The 17,388-nt window shown below is 43.4% G+C and overlaps 1 protein-coding gene across 2 annotated transcripts; it reads right to left on the bottom strand.

Moving 5' to 3' along the window:
• Window positions 1–180: 180 nt before the first annotated feature.
• On the bottom strand, window positions 181–15,016 carry jmy (junction mediating and regulatory protein, p53 cofactor). Of its 2 annotated transcripts, none has more exons than XM_031860016.1 (9): window positions 13,760–15,016; window positions 7,835–7,985; window positions 7,154–7,323; window positions 6,120–6,285; window positions 5,466–5,668; window positions 5,300–5,377; window positions 4,786–4,881; window positions 4,208–4,691; window positions 181–3,826 (listed from the first exon to the last, which is right to left on the bottom strand). In XM_031860016.1, the coding sequence occupies exons 1-9, from the start codon at window positions 13,910–13,912 to the stop codon at window positions 3,516–3,518; spliced, it is 1,812 nt and encodes a 603-aa protein (XP_031715876.1). In that variant the 5' UTR covers window positions 13,913–15,016; the 3' UTR covers window positions 181–3,515. The 2 variants fall into 2 exon arrangements, with proteins under 2 accessions (XP_031715876.1, XP_031715877.1); XM_031860017.1 differs by having other exon boundaries at window positions 5,466–5,656.
• Between the last annotated feature and the right edge of the window lie 2,372 nt (window positions 15,017–17,388).

The following is a 17,388-nucleotide window of genomic DNA, read 5'->3' as shown; positions in this document are numbered from 1 at the left end:
AAGTAACAGCATGAAAATACACCAAAAGTCTGTCTATATCAATAATCATAATGTATTAGTTGATTCATGTTTTGTGTTAATCTGCAAAGTGAAGAGGAGTTATAGCTGTTGATATAATCCATCTATTAAATGTTTATAAACTACTTAATAATTTATTAAAATAAAAGACACCGGAGAGTATTCTAAGACAACATGTTGGTGCTTAATTTTATTTTGAAAGGGAAATATAATCAGGATATAGAAAGCAGAGAGGAATGTCATGATAGGAAACAAAAAGAGCAACAAAAAAGAAAACTTTATAAAGTACATTTACATTTGTATGCTTTTAAAAATCATTTTAAAATATGAAGTTTCAATAAATACTTCAATACATTTAGGCATGCGGATATAATTTTACATTTCATTACAGTATTTTAATTCATAAAAATGACTTTTCTTCTTAATTATTGCACTTACGTTGTGATGGGTTCGTCACATGCATAAGGTCGTAAAAGGTTCAACTAGTGTCGTATTCTGCACGTTTAAAAAACAGGTTTTTGTCAAAAGCACAATGGTTTAATAAGCTCAAATAAAATTACAAAATAAGAGCAGTGTGGAGTTACTGTCACTGAGCCAATATCTGCTGCCAAGTTTTACTGTTACACATGATGTAAAAAATGTTAAATATCATTAAAGATCTCCGTGGATGGAAGAGAAGCACAGTTTGAGCCACGATGTCGTTGCACTGCATGCAACACGTTCAAGAGTCACGATGATTTCTAACACTTAGCAACAGTTTCTCTATTTAAACGACAGCTGTTTAACTCCATTATGTTCACAGTGAACAGTTTGACACGTTTTAATGTGAAATGTGAAGACGATTAGCTTAGCTTAGCATAAAGACAGGGGAGGACAGCTAGCCTTGCTCTGTCGAAAGCTAACGGCTACCAGCGACTCAAAACCTCCCTAATTAACACGTTATACCGTGTTTGTTTAAACCAAAAGTGTAAAACTACAGTTTAGTGGTTTAAAGGAGTATTATGTGTCAGATTTATTAATATAATTAAACACAACACTCATTTTATCACCTTTCTTTGTTAGCAAACGCTTATGTACTCATACATCCGGCCAATACAGAGCAACGGTAGCTTCTAGGTTTTTCATTTAAACAAAGCTAGGCTAGCAGTTCCCCCTGTTTCCACTCTTTAAGCTAAGCTAAGCTAACCATCGGCTAGCTGTAGCTCAGACACGAGTGTATTTGTAACCGTCTCATCAAACTCTCGGCCTGAAATAAGATGAATGAATGAATTTCCACCCCAACAAAAGTCAAACTGTTCCTGTTAAATGTAACCATCAGTGCATTACTTGTTAAATACAGGAGAATAAGGGTGAGATTCAGTTGAAGACAGGTTTGACACAGTTTAACACATAATAAAGAGACTGGTATAAAACCCACACACACACACACACACACCAACTCCATAAGTAAACAAGCTTGGAAAACGAATGTTTGAAGGCAGTGGAAGGAGAGAAGACTCTCGGGTTAATAAAATGATCACGTGGTGTAAATGTCGACCAGCAGAGGGCGATGAAGCCTCAGACTTCAGCTCGGCCCAGCAGACAGGCTTCAAATATGCTGCAAGGAGAAGCTTCTACATCATGTATCCGAACCAGATATCCTGGAGTTTGTTACACGCGTGTGTTTAAAGTATATAAATAGAGGGGGGGGGCATCTGCAGGTTGTTTTCTCAAGTAATCGATTAATCGCTGAGTCTTTAAAATAGTGAAAGATGCTCACAAAGCAACGTTTTCAAATGGCTTCTTTTGTCCCAAGAAACAGAAAGTGATGTAAAACAGATAAAAGCAGCAAATCATCACATTTTAGGAGCTTCAACCAGAGAATCATTTCAGATTCTGCTTTAGAGAAATTACTAGAACAATCATTTAAATACTTTGTATTCTGCAGAATTGTTCCAGCAGAGTAGAGCTCCATTAAAAAAAATATTCTTTTGTATGTTTTTGGGTCATGAATTGTGATTTATCGGTAATTAAATGTATGATAACGGGGGGCGATCGTTATTATTCATTAGAGGAGAACTCTTCATATATTAAAATGTTTCATCCATCCTTTTGAGTTTCAGAGAAAACGACAAAAGCTATATTCAAGTAATCCTTTATATTTCAATTGGTGCTGAATATATATATATTTTATATATAATATACTTTGTCAAAATACTGACCCGGTCAAAATGGCGTCCTTGGATGCACAAGTCAACAGATATAATTTGTTATGAATATGCATCAGATAAAACCGACAGGTGTTTGTGTGCTAATATGTCCAGTGTTGGTGTTTGTGAACCAGCTGATCTTCCAACGGTCTGATCCTGTGTTGTTGGGTAAACAGTAAATCAGGTAAACGGTTTATTTGGATCGTATTCTAACATAAACTCTCACTTGTCAGCTACAGCGTGTTAAACTTTCAAAGTTCCGAACACGAATATGTAGATATTTATGGGTTTTTGTCACTCCTGTTATTAGAAAACCTGCTCTTGGTTTTGGAATTACATTTCCCATGATGCTTTGGGAGATGTAAACAGGAAGTACGATGTCATGGAGTCAGTGAGTCACACTGTGGGAACCAATTTGAGCCCCATTTTTGGCAAATTGGCACCATTAAAAGCATAGTGTCAGCACTTCCTGTTGTTTCCAGAACCGATGACGGAGATTGAAATGGACTTTGATGTCCTTCCCCTAAAATATTGTTAAGTCATATAGACCTCTATATGCAACCTTCTTTAGAATATATCTATCATTTTTAAAGTGAAAATGCTAAAAACAAGCATGACTGATTTGCTAAATACACAAATCAAAGCCAGTTTTTTTACATTCTTCCTACTAGGATGATGAAATGAAAGTAGTAGTTTGACATTTTTTGGGAAATATACTTATTGGCCCATTTTGCTGAGAATTTCTGTATAATATGAAGCTACAGCCAGCAGCTCTATCTCCTAAAATGTCAAACGATTACTTCAAGGAAGTGGGAATGATCCTCCTCTGCATAAACGTTTCTATGCAGTGAAATATACAGTATGGATGGTTGTCGCGTGGTTGAATGTAAAAGTGTACAGCACGCGTATTCAGTGAACGCTTACTGTGTCGATGTAAGAGAGAGAGAAACGTAAAAAACTAAATACTCACTTCCTAAAACAAACCCATCACAGCAAGCTACAGTACGACTCTGACATGTAGACGACATGATGAGAGGTCAGAGGTTGTATCCTCGCCGAGGATGCCACAGCAACGACTTAAAAAAAAAAGAAGATTAGTGGTCCATCTTTACAAACGACCCACAGAAGTATGAATAAAAAACAACGACATACTTCTGAGCGGTTTTCTGATATATAAAAAAAGAAGAAAATCAAGTGTTTTTGTTCAAATTGTACCAAGCTACCTCCAGGTGATTTAACCCCGGCTTGTCCGCTTGTTTCCTCTTCGTTTTGGCTCCACGTATCCGTAAAAATAAAAACTTCCAATAGCTAGTTTTCCCAGTCAGTGCACGGCAGGCCTTCGTCCTCCGACTCGGAATCCGGCGAGGCCTCTTTGATTCTCCTCAGGGCCTCGTGGATGCTGCGGGTCAGAGCGTCGGCCGAGTGGGTGAAGCTCCTGTGTTGGCGCTGCTGCTCCGGCCGGGTCCGCACCTTCTTCAGCCGGACGCCCTGCCGGATCTGAGCCAGGATGTTGTCGCCGTCGTCGTCCGGGTCCGGGGCCAGGACCCGCAGCTCGGCCTTCCTCAGGTGGAAACAGCCGCGTTTCAGCGACGCCAGCACCTCGTCCATGGGGGAGCTCGCTGCAGGAAACACACCGACGCTACAGTCAGCCTCACGCACAAGGTAAAGACTTTTAAAACTGTATAATACGCAATTTAGCACCTGTTGTTTCAAGTATTAAAGTATCTCGGAAAACCAGTGGGGACGAGATAGATAGATAGATAGATAGATCTCACAATTTTTTAAATACTTCCAAGCTGTTTATAACAATAATTCCTAATGTTGTAATTAATGAAAGTAACAAAACCCGAACCTGGAAAAGCTGCAAGAAATGAATGTATGCATGAAGAAGGTATGTTGACGATGAGATCACCTCTCTATATAAAGCAGTTATTATTGTAATTAAACTTGAACCTTTTCCTTTGTTCTGACACACGTCAATAAAAGAGTTCCCTCCTCACCTCTCCTCCACTGAGACGAGTCCAGCGAGGCCGTCTTCTTCAGCTTCTTCCTCGCCGTCTGCAGCTGACTGCTGTCAAAGAAGCGAGGGGAAAACGGAGCCAGAGGCAGAGACGAAGATTCGGACTCGCATTCAAGACGCCGCACCGGGCTGGGGTTACCCTCCCTGCCCTCACCCTGCTGGTCCTCTGAGGGAGGAGGTGGAGGAGGGGGAGGTGGTGGAGGAGGAGGAGCACCCAGTGACAGAGGCAGCGAGAGGAAAGGAGGCGAAGAGTCGAGGTTATCGAGTTGAACCGTAGGCAGAGAGATGCTGTCGCAGCTGCAGGCGTCAGGTGGAGGAGGAGCAGAGAGTTCTGGGAGATCCGAGATGCAGTCGGTCTGAACGCTGGCCGAGTGAGTGCCGTGCTGCTGGCCGGACCTCCTCCGGCCGGGAGGCTGACTCAGACGCAGCCGGCTGGACTTCAGGGTCACCTGGCCGGGATAACGCTGGTAACAAAAGATCAGACACACCGGGGTCAGTCACAGGTTACAGGAGCTCTTCAGAAGGAGCTGAACATCAGTGGACGTCTGAGCTTCTCACCTGCTTCAGGCTGCGAAGTCGGTCCAGAGTCCTCTGCCTGTCCTGACTCACTCTGGCGTTGCTCTTGGCTTCATTGTCTTCCTCGGCTTCACCTCCCTTTATGGGAAACAAGTTTGATTGTTTGGTCTCTCTTAGTGTGGTTCGCCAACGATGCAACTCGGACTAAACAACCGCACCGTTTGAAAAGGAGGCTCTCGGTCTGCTTCCAGGCGGACGAAACCAACACACCCCCACCCGCCACCCTCCTAACCCGGTCCTAAATTTAAGGCATCAACCAATCACGTTGTGCAGAACGGACATATTTAAAACATACAGTATAAAGTTCAACAACACGGAGGCTCCGTAGTCCAAACCAAGACGGCAAGGCAACGCAGACCAGATCCCCTACTTCTGTTCTTACCTTTCACAATAAAAGCCCTGGACAAATACACTTGTATTTGGTAAAAACGGTTTACCAGAGGGAACTTTATGCCCCATTCAAAATGCTTATGAATTGCACACAGTGGTGTCTTACCTGTTGCAGTGTCTGTAGGGACACATGGCTACCTTGTCGCTGTTGAATCTTTTGGTTGTGATTGACGATACAGATTTCCTGTTGAAGAAAAACAAAAGGAGATAAACTGACCTGTGCAGCTGTTCTGAAACACTTCCACAGAGACGTCTTCATCGTCGACGCTTACCTTCTTGTTTTTGAGGTAGACCTTCTTGGCGGTGATGCGGCCCCTGCGGGCCTCGAGCTGCCTCGTCCTCTGCTGCAGGACGCTGATCTCTTCTTCTCTGAGGGGCGGCGGCGGGGTCGCCGGGTCCTCGTCGCCCTTCATGGCATCGGGGCTCTCAAAGGCGTCGTAGTAAACGACCTCGTCCTGTCGCTCTGGTACAACATCAGAAGAGATTCAACCAAACGCAGTTATAAACACTGCTTCATCGGGTTCTTAGGTTATTAAAGCACATCTCTGAACAGACTCTCACACAACTCATGCAGCAGCCTTAACTGTGAAGTATTCCTTTGTTGTATTTTAATGGTCCCTCATGAATAAATGTAATTACCTCACTAAACAAAGATCAGTCTTGGCTCTTAAAATTTACTTTTTTAAAGAACTTTTTAGAACTGCAAAGACAGAATTGGGAAAGTAAGGCGTCTTGAGACTCATTTTTAGCTAATAAAAAATGACATAAGTGACATAACCACATATCGGCCGATATTTATTCTTAACATTAACACAAACATTTTGGAAGCCATAGATTTGTGGTGGATATTAACTGAATGGCCTGTTTTACATTTGAATGACACATTTGCTCCATGGAGCTGAACTAAAGCCCTCAAAGATGCTCACCGGTCATTTGCCTCCGGAGACTCTGCAGCTGAGCGGTGAGCAGCAGCTCCTCACAGCGCAGCACCTCCGCCTGAATGTCGTACAGCTGCAGCTGCAGCTCGTAGTACAGCTCCTCCAGCTGGTCCAGGCGCAGCATGGCGTCCTCTCCACCGTGCAGACTCTGCATCTACAAACGCAGACGCACAGTTGCTGCATTACTCTCCTAAACCACAGAGCGGAGGGGATCCGCCACAGGACGGGTGACTTTGCAGTACTTCCCGTCTGCGCACTTGTTTTTTAATTAACATGCGTTCCTTTTCTCTCTGAGCTACAACAGCTACTTCTTTATGCATGTACACATGTATTGTACAGTAAGTGCGTGACCCCTGCAATCATTCCCAATGAGTCATTTCCACTGTTGTACAGCAGGATGTTATTCACTCCATTGCAGGATGTCTGAGCCGTGAGCTCATGTTTCTAACACGGACATTATCTTACTTCTTTCTCAAAGTGTTCGTGTCCCTCGCTCTTGTTACCGTCGAGTACATTTACTCAAGTACTGCACCTGAGTACAAGTTGGAGGTACACTTTATAATTTATACTTCTACTTACTACATTTTGGAAGCCAATATTGTATTTTTTACTAATTTATTTGCCAACATTTGTACTTAGTTTGCAGATTCAGATTATTAATAAAAATATTATTAATTCATTGTTATTTATAATTACAGATTAAACTACCCAGCAGTATATTAACTAGCTGCAACATTAAAGTGATGAACACATTAATGCATCAATAATTATAATCCAATAAATAATATATATTATGAGCCCCTCTGCATGAGGAGGACTTTTAGTACTTTAAGTATTTGATGCCAATACTCGTACTTAAGTAAGACTTCTACAGAGTGTTTGTACACCGTGGTACTGCTACCATCTGGAGTACTTCTTCCATCCCTGGTTACTGTGGCTTCTGAACAGACTCACTATAAGAACACACAGCGTGATCTTCCTCGGTGATAAACCTTCTTGTGAGCAGCGTCGGTGGACTTTACCTCCTCCTTCAGGCCGTGCTTCCTCTGCTCTAGGCAGATCTCCTTGGCCCTCATCAGCTGCAGGGTTTCTTTGGAGACGGAGTACTGCAGCCGCTCCATGCGCTCCACCGCCACCACCCATGCCGACTTGCCAAACTTCTTCTGGTCGGCGCGCATCCGCTCATGCAAAGCTGCAACACGTATAACAGTACTGTCAAGAGATGGACCAGAGCTGCACTGACTGTTTGAAGACGCCACCGTCATATTTTACTGTATTTTATCACTATTTTCTACCGTCTTACAAACTGAACCTGGAATCGACTAATCGGAGAGTAATTCACAGACGAATCAAAGAACACAACTGTTAGTTTCAGCCCTTACATGGAAAACAAAGCAGTGTTTGGTGCACATGTGCTTTAACTGGAGGTCAGTGAAGCCTGTTCCTCGTCTAAACAGAAACATGTTGACGTGTTTCCGAACGGTTCATAGCTGAAATTGTTTCATGATTAAAATACTTCTGGAGGACTTGTAGAAATCTCTTTGGTATGCGAGGTTGGAAACCTGACTGGGGCTGTTGGTTTTAAATCATCTCTACGTGGAGCGTTAGCTGCACTCTGTCATGGAGTAAACACACAACACATCACAGCAAAGACAAGAGACTCTTTATAAAAACAGGAAAAGCCTCCTTTCACGCTCGCTCACCTTTCTGTGCCCGAGTCGTGGTTTCAAAGAACTTGACAGTCAGGTCCTGTATGGACAGAACGGCGGCGTGAGCCTTCTTCTGCCACTCCTCGTCCTCCTTCCTCAGGCCCTCCACTCGACGGGGCCCCAGACGCTCCGTCTCCAGGGAGATCTGTGGGGGGGTCAAAGCAGGCCCTTAAAGATCAACACACAACAGAGTTCAGAGAGTACGGACACGTTGCCCCAACATTAACACACATTATATACATCTACTGCAACGTGACAAACGTTTATATTATTGGTCGTGTTCCCCTCATATTATTATTCTATTCTTTGGTAGATAATAAACTTTGAAGGGGATGTAAACAGGAAGTGTTGCCATGGATTCAGTGAGTTAGCTGTGGACTTTTTATCGTCTGTATATTCGTTTACATTTTGGCAAACTGGCTCGACATGCACCGATACCGATATCAGCACCGATATAAGTTCTGCAGCTATAAAGGGGCGTCGTCTTTTCTTATGACTTCCAAGCAGATTTATGGACCTTAATTTGTGGCGGACATTGAAATGTTCGCCTCGGAAAAATCACACTTCACCTACAAATGTGCGTCATGTCCGAGTGCTCCGGTATGACTCCGTGGAGGAGTACTATGATGACACAAACAGGAAACTGGGCTTTAATGAGCTGCAGCAGAACAAACAATAACTAACCTCCTCACACAGCATCTTTGCCTCACCTCTTCCCCTGAAAACCTCTGGTTCAGCACAGACCATTCACCGCAGTGTTCAGTGTAATACCAGCCCATGACAGCAGATGGCGGTGATACTGACGCCTGGCATGCTCGTGCATGTTTATGTGACACTAACCCAGTGTCCTACTGGGCTGCTGGGACAATAAATAAATAAAGACAAAAACAGATCTCTGACAACAGAAAGAGAAAACGCTGAACACACCTCAGTAGGAGTTCATGTTACGTGGCACAACGTCACATCATATCAACCAGAGTTCACCAGCTCGTCTCAGGCCATGTGGAAAAGAGTGAGAAACAGGAGGAAGCAGCGCCACGTGGAGACCTGAACCCCCCCCACCTCCAAGAGAAGACCACATGGAACAAAATGTACACAAGCGGGTTAACTTCCTCAGAGAGCCTCGTGCACTTAAAGTCATACACTAATATCTCAACGGAGAACAGATGTGTGTAGGTACTCAGAAATAAACACCAACAAACCTCAAAGGCCCCGATTTATGTCCGCTAGCACACTCTGTGCTTTTTACAGTGTGTGTGTGTGTGTGCACAGGGAGTGGTTTTGGGGTGAAACCGGGAGCGAAAGAGGGAGGAGAGATTACATCAGAGACCAGAAAGAAAAAGTCTGAAAGTTGGGAATGAGTGGAGTCGAGAAAAGAAAAAGAGAAAGAAAATATGAAGTCAAAAGTCAGTGAGTGAGCTCATTGTTCAGGTATCCTGTAACACAAAGCATACAGTAACCAAAGCACCAACACGGGAACACATCGGAGGAGGAGAGCAGGCGCCAACATCAACAGAGCAACAAAAGGCAGATCAGTCACACCGACACTAAAAGCATCCGTTTACTTCATGTTGACGACTCGTGCAGAGCAGACATGTTTATTTACAATGAAGCTTCAGGAGCGTATTCAAACACAACATGATTGTGATTTAAGAATTAAGGATTTCTTGAACCGCACTTAGTTCATTTAGGTCTTGACGGACCTGCACCCCTTAATCTAACACATCTGTCTCACATCCTGGTGCCTTTTACACGCAAGTCTGAACTGACTTAATGTAAAGGCTGCAGCACAAGGGGATGCACACACACAGAGACAGAGGTCTGTGAATACCAGTAAACAAACTACATAATTAAGCAGTTTAACACCTTGTATTTAAGTCAGCTCCCAACTTGTGTACAACTAAAACCAGGCGGGACGCGATGGGGGAAGATGCCACCGTGAGTGATTTCCTTCAACACCTGTTGGTGGTCGACAGCTGTGACAAAACACAGACGCGTCAAACTCTCTGAAAATAGACGTGAGGTCAGCTCCCGCGGTGCCGGGATCACAGCGTGGATACGGTCACGGTGGAGCTTTATCTCGTCGAGTTATAACAGTGAGAGAAACTAGGCAGTGATTATCAGGCATCTGGATGGACATAACACTGGTGAGCTCCACATAAAGGTTTGCATGATGGCTCATGAAAAGTCAGAAGAAAACAATGGAGATGTGTATCCAGAGGCTGATGCATCTCATCCAGCTGTGCCACAGAGTTCTATTGTTGTCCAGAAATGATTAAAAACACATCAATGAGCCTCACGGTTGCTCTGACTGACATGTTCCTTCATTAACATGAACACACGCGGTGGCTTATTCTGACTCAGTCCCACATTCACCGTCCTGCTGCTGAAAATACTCACACGGATTAATCCGCCGCTGAAAGTAGTCCCCAACAAATGCACCGCGTTGTCCCGTTTAAGTGACGTTTGCTGAAAGCTTTTGCGATTCTTTTGAAGAAATGAAACTATACATTTGTGAGATTGTTCAGTGGGAAGTTGAGACACATTTTGTCTTTTCATGAGATGTGTTGACGATGACAAAGTTATCACCAGGGATTCATGTAAACATCTGGATCCGTCTTACCTCCACCTCTCCTTCATGAAACCTTTGTATTCATGATTACACATGTCTGGATCGAGTCCGTTTTATCTGCTGTAATTTAACTTCACGCATTAAAATACAGATTCTTACGCAGTCTGCTTGTAAACTGAATATTATGGGGTTTTTTTAACCGTTAGTCGCACAAAACAAGACATTTAAAGACGTCAGCTTTGGCTTTAAAAAAAACTGACAAGCATGTTTCATTATTCAAGGAAATCATTTGATTAAATCAATAACCATAGAGGTGTTTCTGTGAGTCATGATGTATTTAATTAAGAACATTCAGGAACACTTTTTACTGAACGTGGTATTTACAGACGTGAGTAAAGTTTGACAGCTGGAGGAATAAACACCCGTCGCCATGTAACAGTGCATCAGTAACTGGAGCTCACTGCGGTACAGAAGTCTCGCAGACACGTTACAGAGGAACCTCATTCTTAATTCATGGCTGACCTCCGACCCTCCAGGCAACCGGACACCGACCCTGCACCGCACCCAAAACACACAACAACTTAGAAAGGTCACGGCTAACAAACCCTTCATCACCCCTAACCTCCTGCAAAACATCTCTACAGTTGAGTTCACTGTCGGCTTTCTAACGTCCTCACGTGTTTCCACGTGCAGTCACACATGAAGTCATTGACGGCCTGTCCCTCCATCAATCAGTGTAGCAGGATGCAAACCGTATGTAAATTACAGTCACAATAAGCAGAGAGGCTCTCCACGATCCCCTGACTCATCAGTTTGGAGAAACCAACCGCCTCTGCCGGCATCGAGGACTCATTTGCATGCAGCTTTGTTTTCAGCCGTTGGATCGCCCCGAGGGGAGCAGCTGGTGGAGCCGGGAAACCTTTCCACCTCGAAGAGTTCAGAGTCTCCGTAAAGTGAGTCCGAAACGAGGGGAGTGTACACCTCAAGGCTTCAGGTCAACGAGATTTAGCTCCATGTAAGACACACCTGACTTTAAGCCTCTATGTGCCAAGCGCCCAAAATTCTGCACACTACAGTTCCCATAATGCAACTCCAAAGATATATCTTTCATCAGATGCTCCGTCCACTTCTTTAACAACTCACGTCTCCAGAGAAAGAAGATGGATCTCTAGGAAGGTTTTACATTACGGAACACATTGCCATTATAAAATATAGATTCATAACACATCTTTAACAATCGGTCATTTTGGTTTTAGCCGACTCAGATTCATTTAGTTGATAAGTTCATCGTTTGGCTTTTCCATACTAAATGACTGTTCAAAGAGACGCTTCTGTGTGATTCTTTGTGGAGAAACTCAGTTCTATAGATTTGTCGATTATATCAACTACTCGATTAGCCGACAAAGAATTTATTTGGTCGAGGGAAACCATATTTTTTAGTCTTCTTTGACGGTAAATTGAAGATTTTTGGTCCCACAAAACAAGCAATTTGAAGATACAATGTTTTTATTGTCAGCAAACACCAAAGATGAGTTAGTCTGTCTCTAAACGGGTCACAAACACATCGTTTCATTCTTACAAAAGGATAAATAAATCTATAAAACAGCTGGTCACTGCAGTTTTTAATCCTTTTTCACTCAAAAAGGAGGACATTTGTTGAGGACTATTTTCAGCGGCGGATTAATCCACATGTGGAGCTCTAGTGAGTATTTGTGGCAATGTAAATACACTACAGTGTGTGTTCAAGGAACATGTCCCCCTGCGCAACAGTGAGGCTCATTGATGCATTTTAAATAACCTGTTCACCACAATGGCACATCTTTAAGATTCACACACACACACTACTCGTTAGTAGATGCAGTCACTGATGTTCTGGGAGTTTCTTCATGTTGTTGACAGTAACCATACTGATCCTTGAAGAAGAAATGCTTAATTTAGAGCAGCACCCGCCCAAGAACCCAAATACCATCATACTGCAACACACACACACACACACACACACACGCAGTCACACTCGTGTTTGTTGGTGAGGACACGATGCAGGATGAGCGAGCTGTGAGAGGAATGTAGTGAAGAGACGGGAAAGTTCTCACAACACGACTGAAGAGTCTTTACAGAGAGACAGAGACGTGTCTGCTGAAACAGCCCTCAATTCTTTTAAACACTACATCAAAGTCCGACGTTGTGCTCGTGTCATTCTCACGCTGTGAGATTAGCTTGTTATCGTTGCCGCTCCACCACTGACTTTCTCCTCTGTTGTGTGTTTGTTCTTGGACTCCGCCTTGAACGGACACACCTGAACACAGCGGGGTCACTTGAAGTAAATGCAACGAAAAACAACATGTACGTTACTTTCTGCTGACAATAGAACGGCATCACCTGTAAGCAATGACGCAGAATGATGAAGATTCACGTCCTGAATCTGTGTTTTTACTGCTCACTATGGAGCTCAAACTGTGAGGCAGAGACGTGAGGTGAAGGTACTGAGTGATGTGAAAGGGACAGCTGTCTGACAACAACAGGAAGTGGTTTAGTCCCAACTGAGTCGAGTGAACACACAGACGTGATGCACAGAAGTTCAGATTCAGAGTGATCTCAGCTTTATTTCTGATGTGCATAAATCGGTTAAGAAATTCTATGATACGACACCTACGATAACAGAAGGCATACATTAAACGCCCACAGCTAATGCTAGCAGCAGTGAAGCGGTACGTCAGAGGACGGTAGCTGATTCTGCTGTTGCATTTCAATACTATCGCATGCATTTGTGCATAAACTATTTAAAAATCTGCAATGTATTCCTGCAGGGCTGAAGTGTTGAGACTGAACCGAGCTCTGTGAGACAGCGGAGACTAACCTGCGGGTTTTAAAACCTCTAATGAAGAGAAACAACACAGGCTGCGAGAGGAGAAAGAGTGTGCCGAGGCTGCAGAATTACTGAGTGGTTTAGTGGCTGCTGTAATACTACTCGTGCTGGTCGTTAAGCCTCTCTGGCTGATCCTCTGCCCTCCACGCAGGCCACAGATGCAAAGCTACAGACCGGCTACTACAACAACATCATCTTCATCATCATCATCATCATCATCATCATCACCACCACCACACATATCCTCGGCAACTAATGTCATTGCTGTGGGCTTAGGAGGCTCAGTGGAGGACATTACCAGCACTAACCATTGCTTTTAAAACCACCAGAATAACATTGTAGGCGGTGGAGTAGAATGTAGCAGAGAGGCAGTCAAAGTGTGCTCCGGGACAGACCAGCTCGCTGACTACAGCTTAAATCAAGCCCCCAAAACAGATGGTATTTGTATCCGTGTGTGTGTGTGCGCGTGTGTGTGTATTACCTTAATCTGCTGTCTGCGCAACATTGCCAGCTCCCTCATGTCCCTGAAAGGCTGCAGCAGGTAGTGGTAGAGCTGAGTCGTGGCCTCCAGCAGCTCTCCGTAGGCCTCGTCCTCCTCGGGGTACACCTGCAGCAGCTCCACCATGCTGTCCATGGCTCTGTGTTTGTCCAACACCTGGGACAAAACAAAGAAGAAAGATATATAGAGATGAAAAGATGTAGTGGGGAATGGGAGCAGAGATCCACCGCATATTCCACTTAAATGTTAAAAGGACAAGGACGGTGGTGTTTTATCATTTTCTTATCGTCAACAAATCCCATGAAAAGACCAAAACCAGCGATGTGTTCATCTTTCTATTAATACTCTGACTGCGGCTTTTGGCTCCTACTGAAGACGTACATCTAGAAAAGATAAAGAAAAGAGGCCCAAATATAGACACGTTTAGGCTAACTAATGTCCTTAAACAGCTGCGTACTGAAGACTGTTTTATGATAATCAATTCCTTGTTTAAGTGTTTCTTTAAAAAGGAAAATGCCAAAAGTTCACTGGCTCCAGGTTCTAAAATGCCAATCGCAGAATTTTCTTTAAAACATTGAGGAAAATGCAGATATATTGCCAGCAAACATTGTCAGATGACCAACACAGGAGCCTATTTAATAGGGTTACTTATAAAGAAGAGTGATGCTGGCTTTGATAATAAGTGGATTTGATTGTGTAGTGAATCTAGTTCATGACTACAATGAGTCCTAAACCAAAGTAAACAATCCAAACCTAACCCATGAAAGTGAGAGATCAGAGTAGGAGAGTCCTCGTGTGTGTGTTTGTGTGTGTGTGTGTGTGTGTGGGGTCTGTAATGACACCATTAAATATATTGTCTGAGTGGAGCACAATGAGAAGAAATTGGCCCCAACTGTTGCTGATTCGTACCATATGTCCTGCTCTCCACAGACCGCTCATTGTTCCTGAGATAGCCGCTATCAGAACCTCTATTGTACACACAAACACAATCCACGTCCCGGCTCTGAAGAGACCAGTGGCTGCAATTCACACGGGACACAATACGTCTCCTTCACTTGTGCCTCAGATAAATATTGAAATGTGCCACCGCCCAATATTTGGTCCTGAGCACTGGATAAAGTGCTCGTCTCTCTGCGAGGAGCGACGGATATGAATGGAGACTCTTACATTTACTCCAAGCTGCTGAGGATACACACTGAGCGATTCAGCTGGAAACACTGCTGCCACTGTTTACCTTGGGCCTGCGTTACCATCGTAACCAACGGCCGACCCCCCCCTCTGCAGTCGCTGCTCGCCAGAAACCCCCCCGCCCCCTGGGCTAAATGAGCCGAATCCTGCCTGGACACGAACTATGCAAAACTACTAAGTTTTACAATTTATTCAGGTGAAACTTTGACACATACAAATAAAAAAAAAAAATCTGGATTTTCTTTTACTACTTCCTTCTACTTCCAGAGCTGTTCCTCATATAATGCAACAGTCCCGCTGTAATGTTATTTACATAGTGAAATATATCTGATGAAAGGAAAGAAGCCGGGGGGCCTTGTGATGGGTTGATGAGTCAGCACTTCAAAAAGTTCGCAGCAGAGTTACTCGTCTTCATTAGAGCTGAAACTATTGTTTGACCAGTTGATGAAGAACGCAATCTGCAGCAGGTTTGTAGTTTTTAAGTTATTTTTCCAAGCACAAATGAAATATTGTCTTCATCCTAAAGCTTCCGCATTGGGAGGAGTTTCTTTCGATTTTCAGCCACGACAAAGGGCCAACATGTGGCCTGCAACAGACCAAGTACGGCTACCGGTCAGTTATGAGGAGTCGGGAGTCAATGATGCTAAATGAAAACTTTTTTTAAAAACTATGAATCACCGCAACCACAAGAGGTCTTTCAGCATGCAGTCATAGATGAGCACAACAAATACGAGGCTGATGAGTCCAGAAGTGAGCGAGATTAGCCGTGGACAGACACACTCACACTCGCTCACGATCGAACGCATGATCTCCCCACAGGCTGACGTCTGGCGTAGATAAAAATCGGCAGATTAATAGATATTGAAATAATCGTTAGCTGCAGCCCTGGTTTTAACGTTTTGGTTGAACTTCACTCGAGTTTGCAGAGTCAGCGAAGTGGAAGAGAAGTTTTTACGAAGTTCTGTCATCAAAATGAACGTTTCCAAGAAAACTGTAATTAAAAAGTGTCTGAGCTACAGCGGCGAGTGCAACATTAAATGTACTTATTTAAAAGACTTCATTATAATACACATGGTCGTGTACAGAGAGCACTCCCCAGTGCATCGAGTACATAATTAAAGGAGTGATACGAGCTGCAGTACAGACGAACCCCATCATCAGGACCAACTCTTCCAGTTCGTCTGCACTAGATGTGCTCCGTCTAGCTGGAGGACTTGTAATTGAAGTATCTCACAGGAGGAAGCAGACACTCTGTTTAATGGCTCTCTGAATGAACCGAATGCTATTTAGGAGACATGAATGCAAAAGGGAATAACGGTTATCTTAAGAAACTCAATAGCAAAGTTGTTTGCAGAGCTGTGACCGACAGAACAAAGTGGGTTAAATCTTCACCGTGTTCAAAGCTTTTCCTCAAGAGGACTCACGGTTCCAGCAGACGCCGTCTCAAAAAGGTAACGCGCACCTCACGCACAATATCACGGCTTTCAGCTCAAAGACAAATAAATGTGTGTCCGTGGTTCACACAGAATAAAAGAACGGCCGGCATACCCCAACGGGAATCGTGCAATGTAAACAAACTGAAGCTTAAATGTTGTGCCACAAAGCCACAGCACGGCAGGCTGATCCCATCACTCAGAGAAGATATTCAGACTTCTGTGTAATGAGACCCCATTCAAATGCATCTGTTATCTTGCTACGTGTCTGGTTGACTGTAGGCGAGCTTACTTCTGTTTAACAACAGGCCTCAGATAAGAAAAACGACAAGTCTCCGGTCAATCATTGACAAGACACATGGCCGACATCTGTGGACGGTCTTTGTGCATATTTGATCCAGTTATCAGCACCAACAGGGCGGATAAAACGCACAACAGTGATTGTCCATCTGCTCCATACACACCGAACGCTCTCCTTGTACTTTTCTCTTATCACATAATATTGTAATCCAAGTCTGCAAGGTGTTATGATGAGTTATACGGTACATTAAAACAAGGAATGTGATGACTAAAATGTTAGAAAAGTGTTATACTTTCCCACAGGCCAACATAATGTACATAAAGTATAATACTACTGAAGGTAAAACTCTCATTGACCCTCCTCCTCATCATATCATTAAATCCAGATGACAGACGCTTCAGTGCCGGTCACTCTGTTGATTATATCACCTAATAATAATGAAGTGTTTCTTTATGTGTTGATGTTGAATGTTTGTGATAAACTGAAGGATGAAGTGTTCCTTCATGTGTTGATGTTGAATATTTGTGATAAACTGAAGGATGAAGTGTTCCTTTATGTGTTGTTGAATGTTTGTGATAAACTGAAGAATGAAGTGTTCTTTATGTGTTGATGTTGAATGTTTGTGATAAACTGAAGGATGAAGTGTTCCTTCATGTGTTGATGTTGAATGTTTGTGATAAACTGAAGAA

This window comes from Anarrhichthys ocellatus, unplaced genomic scaffold (genome assembly GCF_004355925.1).
Source record: "Anarrhichthys ocellatus isolate YVR2014 unplaced genomic scaffold, GSC_Weel_1.0 scaffold23, whole genome shotgun sequence".
NCBI lineage: Eukaryota > Metazoa > Chordata > Actinopteri > Perciformes > Anarhichadidae > Anarrhichthys > Anarrhichthys ocellatus.
The sequence above is the reverse complement of the archived record's forward strand: the minus strand, read 5'-3'. Positions and strand labels throughout refer to the sequence as shown.